Here is a 16,763-nt window from a genome sequence, read left to right as displayed (position 1 = left end):
GTGATCACAAGTTAAAGGGTTAAATGTAAGATCTCCAAGAAACATTTTGAAGTTGATTAAGACCCCAGCTTTGCATTAAACAGTATCACTTCCACATGAGTTGTTGCTAATGCTGTTAAGGAGCAGCTTGAGAAGCCCAGTGTGCCGGTGACCTCCTTCACCCTCCAGCCACCCACTAGGGCTTCTTGATTAGCATCCTACCTGGTTCTCTGAGGAATTCCCGTCATCCCCTAGGAGCTCATTCCGCACCTCATCACTGTAGGCGATCCGTGACCTTTTCTGTAAAACAAAAAGAAAAAAGGGTTAGGAAGTAAAGCTCCGAAGCCATTGGTATCAAGGCTGATCATCTTAAACCTCGAGAGCCCCCTAATGGATACCTATTTGATACAAAAAAAATTAAATCTGCAAGTAAAAGTTATTAAAAAGTTCTTCAGCTGCTGTATTTTGACAGATCTGCATGGCAAAACCTTAGCATTTCTAAGACAGTCACATCCTCAACTTTTCAGCAATGAAAGTAGCTTCAGTGAAGCTCAAGATACATAATGTGTGATTCCAGTTCTGATAATCAGGTAACCTTGACAAGCTATATACACTAATATCAGAAGCATTGAAGAAATGCATGTGTAGGAACCAAATGTATTTTTCTGAAGAACACTTGCTAGCTGGACGCAGAACTCAGTGTAACGCTGCAGTGATGCCATTAAATAGGAAAGGAAGACTGAGCTTTTCCCATGTAAAAAACCCAAAAAGCTGAACACCACACATTTGACAAAACTGGTTGAACTTAAAGATGAAAAAATTAACAAGTGTTTCCTATGCTGCTAAGGCTATGAAGGCCTACAGGGAAAGAACCAGAAATCAAAGGGCAAAAGAAAGGAAAGAAAACTACAGTACAAGGAAACATTAGTTTACAGCAGCTCAAGGAAATACCACAAAACCGAGACAGTAATTCATTAGATTGTTATGACAGTCGTTATGTACAGCTTATAAGCACCAGATTTGCTAATGAACTGACCATCATATTGATTCTAAACTAGATCAAGTGCCAAGCAATGGAAAACAAATGTCTGAAGATTACCAAGGTAGCACAACTTTCAATGGAACAACAGGGAAGTCCGTAAAGAGGACATCAACCCAGCTTTCAAATTCTCTGTTGGCCAAATAACAGGCCCTTAGTCAGTTAATATTCCTACACTCACGATTAAAACAGAGAAAGAATTTTTAAAACATTGTCTAAAATCTTTTTATATTTGAGTGTGGTTACGATCAATTTGACACTTCTTCAGAGGAAGAAACCCAAAAGTAGCAGAAACTAAGCTGTAGGGCCTTCCTTTATCGACAGGAGCTTCCCTCACACTCTGCCGTGGCAGCCATTATCAGTAGCAAATCAGCAAAAAGAAATCCATCCTCAAACTTTCCCTAATTGGACAATCATGCCAAAAAACTGTGCTTGGGACTGGGGCACAGGAAACAACCCACTAGACATTATACTGAGCACTGGGAAATTCATTACCTTTGTGACAAAGAACTTTGTAAGTGGGTCACCCCTTACGCTAAGAACCTAGCAGTGGAGTAAGCCTTGTATTGGTCATCTCAGAGCAACACATTTTTGCTTTTTGTCCTGTGTAGTTTGCCCTTTTTTACCATCATCATCGTTACAATACCCACCAGCTTGTGATTCAGTTGCTAGTGTTCAGATCAAGATTATATACTAAAGCTACAGATGTACGTAGCAAGGACAAAGCATACCATGGACCCACTACAAGAGCTGAATTGTGCCAAGTCTTTTGGAGATCTCAGCTGTCACAGTTTCATACTAACCAAGCTAAAGTAGTCTACAGCATTAAAGGAAATGAGAACCTTTAAACAGGCTGTGGTATCAGAGCTGCCTGTTTAAATTATTCATTTCATCACTATGGGGGACTAAAACACTCCACAGTATGCAAGAATATCATATGGAGATAGGTTTTGTTTTGTTCTTTTTTCACCAAAAAGCCAACAAATTGGCATAGATTGCTCAATTATATTATTTTCCTATTTTTATTTGATACACATCAAACAAGGAAGGAAATTACAAATATATACCAATAAATATCTAATCTTCTTTTCTGATTAAGATTCAATCTTCCCATTTGAGGTCTAGCAGTTCAACTGTACAGTCTCTCCCAATTTCACAAAATGACTCAGCCCCATTGATTCCGTTAGTGTTGAATGTATTTATCGTTATTAGACTGAGATGAGGAGCATGATGCTTCATAAGCTTGTTCTCCAGTGAACAAGTTGCCTAATTATATGGAGAGACTGAGAAGGTCCTTGGTTACACATCATTTATTTGAAAGATTTAACTGGCTGATATTCTCATTCATAAGAGCCTGCGCGGAAGAAAGGAAAAAGGAATTCCTCACAGGAAAGAAATAAATGTTAATAGCAATACAATTTTTAAAGGCCCTTTATAATCCCTTATATCATCACCACGGAACTTAATAAATATATTTGTATCATTGTTCTTTTACTGCAATAATCTGTCATGATCTGAAAATCCGCAATTATATTAAAAGAAATAACCTTTTGACTACAATTAGGTATAACTCTTTGCCATAATCAATAAATAATTTGATACTACTTTTGATCACAGTTTCACTACCAAATGAATCAATAATATAAAAGGAAAGGCCTTTGAACTAAAGTGTTCGTTTGTTCTTTCAGGATTTGTCCAAAATATCAATATCTTGAATTACTATTCTTATTTCTATTAAAGTAATATTGTCTGAAACTTTAAAACGTAGTTATCAAAATTAGTTTGGTTTGTCTGAACTCACTAATTAAATAATTTTTAGATTTTTTTTTTTAGTTCATAACTATCAGCTGTCTATAAATATGTACTTTAGCCAAATGCAAGAATGATAGTTTGAGCTGGAAATGTCACATACTCTGCTACAGTTTGAAGGAACCCAATTCATAATGCATTTTATAAATAGTTAATGACTTCTATACATAAGCTAACCAGGCAAATCAAGAAATTGTCAACATTTTTAGTCTTAGTTGTCAGTTACCACTGTCTACTGGTACTTTATATGTATGTTTCCAGAAAAGACAGAAGCTTTACAGAGTTTGTAATTCAAGGCATTTCTGGGCAGCTCAATATAGGTTTAAGAGGTTCTATGTGCAGTTTTTTGTCTGTAAAGGTCTTGTCATATATATAAGTTTTCCTTGTATTTTGTATTTTCTTGTATATACATAGACAAAAAGTCTAAGCACACAAGTATTTTTAACTCAGTGTACATGTTTGCATTGCTGCGCAGCATGCACACGAACACATGACGACACAAAAGGGTTAAGCTACTTTCTACAAGAACTTCAAGACAGAGAAAGTTTCAGGGGCTGTTTTAAATGTACTACAGTACCCAGACCTTCTGACAAAGAAGAATTTCTGATTCCAGGCAGATCTCTCTTGGTTTATGAACAGGATTTTTGCATACTGATTGGGTGATTTTCTTAAAGCCCTGTTCAAACAGATACACTTGCTCAGTTCTGTCTGGCAATTTGGCTTTAAACAATCTGTCTACTTGACCCAAGCCTTAACATTTCCCAATAGAACTGAATGTGTTCATGGGCAAGCACAGCTAAATTAGAATTGAAATGAATTAACTCAGCTTAAACTAATTAAGATCTGTGATCTGCAGTACCACCCCCCTGTATGATTCCACATGTGAAGTAGGGTACATGTATCCAGACTGTAAGAATTCTGCTATACTACTAATCTGAGCATAACAATGAAGTTCGTCTATTACTAAAGCATATGAGAAGTTAATTTCCATGGCCTACACATGGCAAAGCAATTGCTTAAATTGCCTCACCTGGGAATTTAATACAATGTTATCATCAGACCAGCCACACTGTAAATAGATTTATAATGCTTTCCATGTGCTAGGCTAGGTTGCATATGAATTAAGTAATGATCTGGTATTACAATACAATCAGCTAGTTCCCACACCTGGCAGACAGGATATTTTGCTAAATTACTACCTATACAGATACATCACAACATAAAAACAGAAAAGGCAACGGGAAGAGAAACAATCTACATGGCGTATGACTGATTTTTACATGGCAACCAAATAAGATGTAGATAGAAAGAGGTATCCAAAATAATCTGTTTCCAACATCTGCACAACAGAACGCATACTTATTCATTTCTATTCAATTTTGGCCTAATTTTCCGCATTCTATACTTTAATTACTCATCCACATTCTGAAATGTTCCCATTAGTGAAGGCCAGAACTAGCCAATGCCCCCTCACTCCAACGCACTTTCAGCAATCAGCCAAATAATTGATATAAAGTATCGCACATTTTCATACCTGAACTAAAGAATAGCTCTCCTCTTCCTAAATGCTAAGCAGCCCCCTGAACGGCCAAGCAAACCTTGGTGCATTTCAGACAAAAGGCCCAGCAAATTTTTTTGTCCTAACCTCTCCATTTTTCAGGCTCATTGTTTTAAGAACAGATTAAACAGATTTTTTTCAGTGAAATACGCGTAAACAAACAAAAAGGTTTATTTATCCACAAACATCTGTTTTCATAGAAAATTCATTAGCATTTCCTAGTATATATAAATGGTTTAAAAAAAGTCTTCAGGCATCTGTTTCAGAGTTTGGCCCTGCTCTAGATGTAAATAAATACTTGAGATTAGCATAACCAGAAATAATTTGTAGGAATAAATTAAGTTTTCATTTTGTGTTCTTTGAGTGTAGTCAGTGTTGCCATTGCTCTTGCTAAAAGCAAGGTGAAAAAAGTGGCTTGATCCTTAAATGGACTGCTAAATACTGCAGAACGTACGCTTTCGCCTCTGCTTTTCAGAATAGATACTGAAGTATTTTTTGCTAAGCAGAAATTGAAAAGATACAGTTTAACAAATTTAGAAGAAAAATAAGTGATCCTACTTAACAATCTTAAAGCCTATATTTAGAACAGAAACATAAAATCACTTCTTCAGGAAATAAAATAATTGAAATTGCTTAAGAAATTGTGTTCAAACTTCAGTTTTCAAAACTTCCACGTTCCTCTGTCAGGGTGATCCAGGAACAATAGAGCAGACACTTCAGACTGCAATTCGAAAGGGCTTTTCCTGTTCCCAAGTAGCTTAGGTTTTATCGATTGTGTGCAAGAAGCAGGAAAACGATTACATAGTGCTAATATACAACCTGGTGCAATGCTGGACTTTCAAGCATTTCCTTATGAAAATAAAAAAAACCACAAAACTGATACATTGCTGTCCAAAGGGAAATAAAAACTATTCTACAAATCCTATGAAACTTCTGATTGAAAGAACCAATTCAACAGTACGTCCTGGCTGGTGGAAGTCAATGTGTAATCCACTCCCGGTCTTGCCTGCCCTCCCTACACGCACACAAAAAAGATGCAGGCAACTCGGAAAGACAAATGCACACCTTAAAACCTGTGTTCTGCCACCCCGCCAAATGTCATTGGCTTCCTACAACCCAGAGAGAAATCAAACTTCAAGTGCTAATTAATGCTGAGATACTATCACCCATTTAAGTAGAAGTCACAGGTCTATAAATCTTCTTTTCAGTAATCATCATCAAACACTCTTTTAGTTTCATTATGGGGTGATGGCAGGGAGGAAGGTCATGTAAACCCCCACAAGGATGCAACACATTGTATTATGTTGGTTGTGGAAAATGCAGCTTCTGCCCACAAAACAACTTCCATCTCAAAGTCATGGCCAGTGGACCACGTAAGTCACCAACACGGCCGATGCTTAAGCAACCTGTCAGACTGCACATGCTGTAGGTAGGGAAGAAAACAGTTGCCCTGTGAGAGAATTGCAACTCATCATTCCTGTGAATTTAAGGAGTAACAGGGGATGATTTCTATTGTGAAAGACACTTGTATTTAGAAAACCATCTTATATTTACTGAGCTCTGCCTTTTAAACTTCAAAACCTAGAAAAGGAAAGATTTTTCAAAATTCAAAGGTCTGCAACTAACTGACATCTCCCCCATTCTATTTTTTAGAGGATGCTTCCAATTTACCAAGACCACATCTACGAAGAGTAACAAAATGAAATACAAGAATCATAAATCCAAACATAGAAAACTTCAGATAAGCACTGCTTAGGCTCGGGTAGCACTCTCCAAACGTAACAACGAATAACTCCCTTTTATATAATTTATTTTTTTTAAATTATAACTACTCATCTTTTTCCTTGTTTGAATTACCACACCCTATTACCAAATCTTCGTCCCTATGTATACACTACTTTGTTCTTTAATCAGAATTCAGTTTCTCCAAGTTGCTTTCAACTTTGGGCTGTTCTGCACAACAGCCTGTCTGCCTTTTTACTCTTGTGCCATAATCTCAAAAAAAATATGCCAGGCATCAGCTGATGCATGAAGGATGACTGAGTATTCCTGCAAATTTAACTGTACCCTCTCTGTAGGCCAACATAGTGACATCTGCCTTTTGCACTGCTGACTCGCAGCTATTCTGCTGTCTACTGTTACCTACGTCTGCTAGTCTGCTCCTGTAATATGCTTTTCTGTACTCTAATGCCAGTATTTCATACAACTCTTCTACTGATTCCTTCAAATGACCATTATTATACTATCATATTTCATTATAAAACCAATCTTTACACAGCTACTTAGCTGGCTAAGTTAACCAACTTGCCTATTCAGTCAATGGAAATTCCTCCTCTAAATTGTTCATTCCTTCTCAGATTCACCTCCCAGAAAAGCCTAGTGCTTCCTTGTAACCACCCTTAGTGCGCTCAAAGATCATTCTGATAATCTAGCTTGCTAAATTAAAAGTTGGCTGCTGTTAGTGCCCTTTGCCTTGATACGTATAGCAAACATCGGAATCTATTTGCCTAATTTGTTGACAAAGGTTTTGCAACTTGCAGACCCTTATTCACCACAGTCATTTCAATCAGTAATGCTGGAAGAAATGGCAAGAGCAAGGTTGGAGAAGGGTGAAAAACCTTTCTCCCCACAACTCAGATGACAGATTGAAAATAAAGATACCTCAGCCGTAAGAGCACACCTGACACAGGTTCAAAGTAATCCATAACTTGACTATTTATTTGGGTGTAGGGCGTCCTAAGTGAGATAAATTCTGGTTTTTGTAGCATAAATCCACACTTGGATTTGGAGACAAGAGAGAAGGGTCTAGACTGGGTCATCAACAAGAAATTTGGATACAAAGAATGGGAACAGCCAAAACTGAGCCCATATTGTTGACAGATAAATTGGTCCTCAACTCATGTTCAGGCTGATATCCAGAAATCTTTAAGGATGTCATTATGACCACTTAAGAGACTCTCACTCCTCAAACAGATTTTAAAAACTTGTGTCAGGCATTGGAAGACAGTCACTGATGTCATACAGGTTGCTATTCTTCTCCAGAAGTCTCTGCTACGTATGAATAACTTCAATTCGAACATCAGCAAAGCTAGCCTGAAAAAATAAGCCTATTTTGAGTCTGTTTTAACTGTAGCATATCTTTGCACCTATAACTGGCATATGTAAGGACAAGGAGCAACTACACATCAGGATCATGTACTTGTGGTCTTGTGTGACTGTCTTGTGGTCCAAAGACTTCATGCTTTGTGGTAGGTCTCTAATTAACATAAATGTTTGCTAAATCTTGGAATTGGAAGATAAACTCTGGTGTCTTGGACCAACAGATGAACTGAGAATATGAAAATAGCAAGCCATTTTCCTCCAAGGGGAGAAGTTTATACTGTAAGAGCCAACCCTTAAAAAGAGTGCTCCCAAAGACAGTGAAGCAGGGAGAAAAAAGCCTTAGGGAGGCAGAAAACTAATTAGCTCACGCCATGATAAAGCATGATAAACATCTCAGATAAACCAAAACATGAAATGTTTATTAAAATATCTTTGTTTCAGCCAGTATTTCCACCTGGAGCCTAGGTTCCCGCTGCTAACAGTAACAAGACATCTGCTGGTACTTTCCACCAGCTCCTTCCTTTTCCAGAAAGAAGCGTCTAAGTGTTACTTCCTTCCTCCATTTGTTACTTAATTGTCTTTATCAGCCTGTACCTGCACTCTCTGGCCAGACACTATGGAGATTGGCAACTGTAATGAAAATCTGTAATTAGGCTGAAGCAGTTGCCACTCTTGAATACTACCATCATCTTTTCCAGCTCTCCCACTCCCTGGATTTCTAAAGGCAGGTAAAGCCTAGGAAAGCTGGTATTTTTTAGCCTTTTAGGCCTTCCAGTTAAAAGTACAATTTTGCTACAGAGCTCAGTTCTATTAATAAATTATACATTTTGTCCACTGTGAACTCCAAGAGTGAAAAACAAAAGGAAACCATACAGACAGATCTCACCGCGGACACTTAGAACGAGGGCAAAGCAGATGAATGAGATGTTTCCAAGGCAGCTGAATTGTCCCACCTACATTTGTGCCACTCTGATAGGATCTATTTTAAACCAAAGAAACTTAAGCAGGCCTTTCCAAAAATACTTTTTAGTGCATAAAAAGCTATTTTTAGGCACTGTCCTTTTTTCACCAAGCATACACACTCTGACTCAGAGGCAGCCTTCCACCTGTATACTAATACACGGTTTTTAATTCCTGAAACTAATACACAGAAAATTTCAGTTGAGCCCTAAAACTATTAATCACAATAAATGTGAAAAACTCTGTTCAGTAAGAGTAGCAGAGAATAATTTCTGACTTCATCATTAAATGCAAGATAAAATAATGCTTGATACAAAGAATAATTAAATAGAAAAACAGTGTAATTAAGGTGGTTTGCATACAAATTACCCACATAGTGCTCACTCTGTGTATTTCAATGCAAGTATTTTGGACCATAAACACATTAGCTCAAACCGTTGATTAATAAAAGGAAAATGATAGATACTTTATGTATAACACGGCCCAGTCAAAACTGATATTTGGATCTTATTGCCCATGCTTCCTGAATTTATTATTTTTGTCCTGACATGATTTAGCTGGGATTCCTTTCCTTTTATATGTACTTATGCACAGGCATATTGCTGTATTTGAAAAAGAGAAAAATTGTCTGAGTTTGGTAATTTTAGTAGTTAAGTGGTCACAACTGGGCTTTGAAGTTTGTAGCAGATTGAAGGAGGAGTAAATCTGTACCTTCACTGCTCCCCACCAGGCACTACTGGGACAGAACCAGTTGTTTCATGCTGTGTTAAATCAATAGCTAATATGATAAAATACCAGCCCGATGTTCAGACATGGCATTTTCTAATTTTATCACAAGTGGATGATTAGCAGTTCTTGCTTTACACTACCTGAGATAAAAGTCAAGCACTAATCTGCTACCTATAATTTACCTAACTACAGTCCTCCTCCTTTTTACATTGTCTCTGCATTTGAGTTCCTTAGCCTCCCCCATTCAGTGAAAATACTTATAAACAATATTCATTTCACAAAGGGCGTAAAATGAATGAAATATTATTAATATAATGCACAAATCTGTATAAAAAATAGCCACCCCAACCCCTCCCCTACTTGGTCTGTTGTTTCAGAACTTAAGTCTTAAGCCTTGTAACACAGTGTAACAGAAAAACAGTATATGTATACAAAATATTGGTATTTACAAAATATTTGACATTTAAAGTGTCTTTCTGATAGACAGGCTTCAGCTAAGTTGTTATTTTTCTCCTTACCTGTAGCACAGTCAGAAATTCTGCCTCTAAGTGGACAAGCATACAACAAAAAGAATAATGAGAAACACTGATACTGGCGGTAGCTCATTTCACAGTAAATATTGATGTCCAAACTCAAAAAATTCACTGAGCATTTCTGGTTTGTCCCTGTTCCTACGTTGTCACCAACAATGCTTACACATTTCTATTGATCTTGTTTATAGCTGCCTAGATTTTCACTGTCAAGACAACGTAGTGTGAACCTTAAGGAAAACCTCACTTTACGTAAGACTGCATAAAGACTGCCATATCAGTCAGAGCTTCAATTAGTCCAGAACTTGTACGGCCTCCTAGAGTGGCCATTAATGGATAACAAGGGGAAACCTTAAGAAGAGAGAACAGAGCAGGGCTGGAATGATTCTCATTTCAGTAGACGTTGCCAGTTTCTGATGATCAGCAGTTCAGGGAGTTTAAGGTACATCTCAGATCTTCATACTTAATAAACCTTCATGGTTACTGCTTACATAATACTTTTATTTAAATAGCAACTGAACAAGCATTCATGCACAAGAAGAAAGGTACTCAGATCTCAATATTAGGGCAAAGATTAAATGCAAAAGTTATCCCACTTTTCATTTGAACAAAACTGAAGTGAAGCTCCAAAGAAAGAAGGTAACAATTAAAATAACAGAAGCGATTAGTTTATATCACAGAATACTGTAAACATCTCTTCCATGGGGCCCATATTGGCAATATGAATTTAATTCAGAGGTTCTCGTCTTTACAGGGTAAACTCCACAGTAAGAGAAAGATTATCTAAGGAATCATGTTCCGGTTTCTGCTCATACAGGTCATTTGCTCTCCCAATCTCTTAATAAACTATGGCAAATATTCAAATTACTCAGATTAGAAAAATAGGACTATACTCTATAGTCATATTACATCTCCACTCGGCTCCTTTGAAATGCAAGAAAGGCCCAGTACCATTTGACCAAACATCTGTCCCTCCACCCCACCAGCTGTTCTTGTATGGCACAGTTTAGAAACTTCGGGTATAACAAAGCTGTTAGCATCAAATAAAGATGATTTAATACAAAGAAATACAAAGTTTAATAGCATATGGCAAACACAATATTTCCAACTCCAATTCAGGAATCTGACATGCAAAACCAACACAGAAAGAATGTAAGGATCGGAAGGAAAACAAATCCAAGCGGGTAACACATATCTGGATTTTTGATTCCTAAGCATTCAGGGACAGACCCAAATTTATGTAATAATCTCAGGTTAAAATTTCAACCTAAAAATGGACTCACTCAAAGATAGAGAGTGACAGCAACCATTCTACTAAACTCAGGTGACGTACCCACCGTTCCTTTCCTTTCCCTAAGTCTTACACCTTACGCAGTTTGTACCTTCTTCCCCCAATTTATCACATGCTTTCTCCAGTGTGACCAAATCTACCTCTTTCGATCACAAAGTGTGATGAAACAACATATACATCATATTTTGTTCCCTTTTCCATCACTCATTTTGCTATTCACTACTGGTTGCCTCCGTCTGCTCAGATATTTGGGTCTTCTCCTAATTTCCCTCTCTCATGTCCCACACAGGATCATCTGCCTTACAACAAACAAGAGCAGTCATCGTGAAGAGCACACGTTGCTATTGGTTCGCTGTTGTTGCCCCCTGTTACTACAGGCAGCTTTATGGTTCTATAGGAGAACGGCAACCCTTGTAACAGGATCACAACAGTTTCAAAGACTTCTAAAGTAGTGGCCCCAAGGAAAAAGTTTAGGTGATTGTCATGTGACGGTTTATACTTTTTTTTCCCTTAAACTGAGATGCATATGCATAATAATATGTTACCTAAAACATTACAAGAACTGTTGACTCTGACCACAAATGGACATTTATTGGCAGCAGGATGATGAAAATCAATATACTCTTGTTTTAAAAATTTATTGATCATCGGTTTGCAGGTTAGAAAAATTTTGTTACAACCTTTCTGCAAAAGAGATGGAGAAAGTTCAATAAAAATTAAGAAAGAACTCAACAGGTAAGATGTATTTCAGTTTGAAAGATGAAGAAAAAAAGCAAAATACAGTTCCAGCTGATCTTGAATGTACTGTATGATGAACCACCTATGCTTTTATTATTTATTTACCTAGATTTTGCAAGGTATAAAAAATGCATGATCACGGAATTTGAATTAACAGATCAATAAACCCACAGACATGAGAGAAACAAGCAAGAATTAAGGTCTTACAGGAGATAATTCCTTATCCATTTACTTGTAAGTAACTAGTACATTTGAGTTTTAAAAAAATCCACACATAAAATGACAGTTATCTCATAGTCAAAGATATCCTGAGAACTTCCAAGTATCAAAGTATATACAAGTTGCCCATAAAGATGCCGTTGGAGTAACACATTTCAACTAGCAAGAAGTCTTCAAGACTAAATTTATGGCTTGGATGGCCATCAACCTGGGAAAAACTTGTCCTGCAGTAAACCAGAAGAGTGATACTTGAGCATTAACTCCAAATTGTAAGAGATGCCACAGTCAATAAGCAAAAGTGGTTGCATACAGCTGACTTGGGGAATATTTTTATTTAGGAATGAAAAGTAATTATTGTACCTTAAAACTATTTTATCAAAAAGTGTTTGTGAGGTAACTAGGATTCCTAGATTGGATTTCACATTATTGATCTAACAACCTCATCAAAAAGAGGATATTTCAGTATCTTATTTTATCCTGGAAGAATCATTGTAGGGGTTCATTAGAAACCAGTACGTGTTTTCCTAAACCATATTTCCATAGATGGCCACTAAGCCACGTACGTGTGTCTGTATCACCCTGGAAAACACCGTTAAGACTTAGTGGCTGGATTTCTTCTTCCACTCTATTATGGATCAACTTTCAGATCTATAATAATCCGAATTAGGTTATAAACAGACAAAACCCCCTACAAGCAGAAACTGCCAGAGAGCCACAAACCAGATCCACTGAATAATTTATTTAGGCACTGTCTACTAAAGCGGGAGAAGCATTCTAAGAATTTTCTGTTTGCTCTAATTTCATATAGGAACATCCCTGGTCTCAGCTTTCTCAGGGGTTAGATAGTCCCCATTGTTATTAAGAAGAAACTACTGGTCTACTATCTCTAAGAGAATGGTGTGCATACATATTTCTCCTTTGTCCATTTGATTTACAAACCTGAGGAATATGGATTACCTCTGTTATCTGCACAAACAAGCTCTACTAAAATCTTGGCATTCAGTCAACTTTTATCCTGGGGATCCCAAATTGTACTGTTAGGCAACACAGAGCACCTATCTCGCCTGAACTGTCATACAGATAGATTTTTGTCAGATGTTCAATTTGTATTGGGGAGCACGCCAACAAAAACAAAAGTCAGCAATTTAAAACAACAAACCAGCCCCTGTGCTGACAGGAACAAATTACTATATTCCAAATGAATAAGAATTACTGTAGATCACAGATCCTCAGTATGAACATTATACAAAGGGTGAAAAAGTATTCCTCAAATTAATTCTTTCTAGTAACTCCTTGCTCTGAAACAAAGAGAAGAGGCTGAGTACAAATAAAATACAACAAGAAATAATACAAATAAGTTTATAAAAGCACATGAAGAGGTACAATCAAAGAAGAATTAATTATTTAACAAGTGGTAGTGCTAAGACAGGAGATGAGCAAAGACTCATTAGAGTTCAAAACTAAACTTTTGCAATTGGTGGAACGGTGCAGCAGTGTGTTGTACTTCTAACAACTCCAAGATCTGGTTTCTAGGCAATGACCTTACAGAGGCTGAGTGCACTGCCGAGGTGATGCATGCATCTTTTGGGGCAAAGATAGAAGTAGCTGCAAAAACACAATACATTTTGTTAGCCCACCCTAGGAGCAAAACTGATTTCTGTTCTTCCACAAACCACACAGAAGGTCTAGCACAATCTTTTCAAAGAAGTCTTCTGATCACTCTGTAATTATTACTTTTCGAGTGACCCCATTCCATAACACACCATTCATGAAAAGACCTTGAAAACACTTTCCCTCTGAAACTTGGTAGTACGCTACACAGACCCTAGCATTTGAACTAGGAGTTATTTTTCTTTTATGGACTATAGCACTTAAATAAGAAACTTTCATCTACAAGCTAAATGGAATTAAATTTGTCTAAATAATTTTTTTCTGTGTTTTTTTTTTTTTCTGCAGTTTTCAATATTCTTTTGGGTTTATATCAGGGATTTTTTTAACTCAGTTAAAAAAAACCAAACCCTCAGCTTGTTCACTTATATTCCATCTCCTTCCCTGACAAATAAAAGAAGCTGCAATCTTGTCTTCGTGATTTCTTACCTTAGAAATTATTATGATGCCAAAAAAGCAACATGAAATTATAATGTAATATTGAGCACTAGTAGAGATAAAATGATATAAAAAGCCACTATCCTGATGAAAAAAAAAACAACCCACCAATAACTACACTGACGGAAAAAGTGTACAAAATCGAGTAAAAGGTAGAAAAATACCTATCAACTTGGAAGTCATCTCCTGGCAAAATTTATAGAAAAAGCCGTCCTAATACACTCTTAGTAAACAGGTAATACTAGAGAAGTAGAAAAATGTATGTTTACTTGCATTTAAGTTAATTTGTGTTGGGCTATTCCATTATCTATGTTACATGCATAGTGTTTTCAAAGCTATAGGTTCAGAACATATTCCTAACCATCCTCTCCCCTCATTTTAAGACTTTCCAGAAAAATTTTAAACAGCAAATAATTCTATCACTGATATATCCAAAATAGGAAATACACTGGACATTAAAAAGACAAATGGTTCAAGAAAATGTTGTTTGCAAAAATAATCTTGAACTCTACGTCTGATATCTCCATTGCTTCATTAGCAGTAAGGAAAGCAATGAAATGTCTGATTTCTATGTTGCAATGTTTGCAACATTATTTTCTTAAGAAAAAAGAAACCACACAGCCCCTAAGCTATTTCCACATGTCCAAGGAGTTAAAATCCTCAGGAGTGATAAGAATATATAATCTGACCTCTCCATGTTTGCCAACAGGAAGAATTTTTCCGAACAATTTATTGTATGTAACATGTAAGTCTTCTTTGTGTACTGCGTTAGTTGCGTTAGCTTCTTACCCCATATTTAATCCAAATGATCACAAAAATCTGCAACGGTTTGATTCAGTTTGCTGAATGCAGTTAAGAATTTCTTCAAAAAAGTTATTTGCTGCCTCTTCCCCTAAGTACTCCTCCAACAATGTTGGCAACTCCCTCATCTTCCTTCAGCATCTTTCAGTGGTTATCTCTCAGTCTCAGATTCCAAAAATTATAACAAATGACACGCCACATCGCCTGACTGACTCTCAAAAGGTAGTGCTTTGGTAAGGCTGGTCCTTCTGCAGAAGCATGTGGTATCATATTCTACTAGCTTAAGAGACAGAAATCCTTATCAATATAGTGTACCCTTTTTAAAGATAAAAGAGTTCTCTTCTCATGATGCACCTTGGTTATGGGTCTGAGATCCAAAAGTTTTTTCTCCATTTCCACTATATTCGGACTGGAGTCCAACATCTACCTTTTTCTATGCCTCTTCCTCAGGTTTTTGTTTTCTTTTCAATGATCTGAAGCATCTTTTAATGAAATTTTCCAAACTTATCAAGACCTTCAAATAAATTTCAGTTGTCCCATTACCACATTTTATTCTAAACATTTCTAAGTCTAGAGACTTATCACATAAAACAGATCTTCACCATACCAAAATATGTAGTGCGTAGCGATATGGTCTAGTGATGGATTTTGTCAGTGTTAGGTTGACGGTTGGACCACGTGATCTGAAAGGTCCCTTCCAACCTAGGCAATTCCATGATTCTACGATTATCACTGGTTTTTTTTAAAGCACATTAACATATGGATGATCTTACAGGAACATGGAAAAGGGAATCATGTATAAAATTATGCCATTAATTCTTTTATGAAGTATTCAACCTCAGGACAGCATCTTCAATCCTTACAAAATAACCTAAGAGTCTCCTTTTTTCATTTTGTGTTATACAGAATGAGATGTTGTGCTGTAAGGTCACTCGCACTCCAACTTCTACTTCCAGGTTTATAAATGCTGACACTGCATTACATGTCATTTTTCCGGCACATGACACGAAAGAAGACCTGGACTATGCATTCGCTGCCTGGAATTGTTTCCGTTTGAGGAATCAGAACAAAAGAGCAATCAGTGGAACACTAAGGGTCCATAGCTCAACCTCTATCTTAATTAAATAATTTGCATATAAATGGTATAAATATAAGGCATTAGTCAAGTAATTAATAGTAACAAAAGTGGCGACAACCTAGCTTTGTAGAAAATACAGAGCAGCCATGCCACTTTCAAATTCACTTTTTAAAATCTATAGAGATGATAAACAGGTTTCGTTAAGCCTTGAGCAGTTACAGATACTCAGCTTCTTAGCTTTGTCCCTAATACCATACAATCAAGAAGTTTTTTGTTGAATGCCTACCATGATCAATCTAAAATCTTGATGGTCCGTATCTTACAGGAATAAGTGTAAATGTAAGACGGTCTCCTCCATCATTCCACTCTTTCCCTTTGCTCTCTAAATCCTACCTAAATTTTGAGAAATTAGCATGATTGCCGGCAGAGAGATGTGTCAGCCCTTGTCCCTGCCTGTATTAGAGAGTCAACTCTTTGTATGACCACACTAGAGAACAAGTCTAGAAAGGGAACTATGTATTTAAAGAACAAAACGAAAGACAACATACATAATATATATGCAATATACCTGCACAGACGTATACTTATGTCATTCTAGTCCTGCTTAGTAAAGGGAAGATGAAAAAAAGCAAAATTAATGGCATTTTTATGATGATTTCATTATTTCCTGTGGTATTAAAATAAGACATTTGGCAGTGCAAAATTTTTCCACACTGTTACAAAATTGGTTTACAATTGTGACGGTGATTATTTGCTATTCAATAAATACCTGCCTGATTTGCAATCAAGACATGAATTTAAAAAAATCTAATATGTATTTACAG

The 16,763-nt window shown here is 36.7% G+C and overlaps 1 protein-coding gene across 9 annotated transcripts in view; it reads right to left on the bottom strand.

The window, feature by feature from the left end:
• Window positions 1-16,763, bottom strand: part of VTI1A (vesicle transport through interaction with t-SNAREs 1A) — a 276,673-nt gene that overhangs the window by 219,168 nt on the left and 40,742 nt on the right. For all 9 annotated transcript variants that reach the window (XM_054205295.1, XM_054205294.1, XM_054205296.1 and 6 more), the window contains exon 4: window positions 202-279. In XM_054205295.1, coding sequence (XP_054061270.1) covers window positions 202-279 — 78 coding nt within the window. The remainder of the gene's footprint in view (window positions 1-201; window positions 280-16,763) is intronic.

The sequence above is a fragment of the Rissa tridactyla genome, chromosome 6, assembly GCF_028500815.1.
Source record: "Rissa tridactyla isolate bRisTri1 chromosome 6, bRisTri1.patW.cur.20221130, whole genome shotgun sequence".
Taxonomy (NCBI): Eukaryota; Metazoa; Chordata; class Aves; order Charadriiformes; family Laridae; genus Rissa; species Rissa tridactyla.
This window is presented reverse-complemented; position numbering and strand designations above follow the sequence as displayed.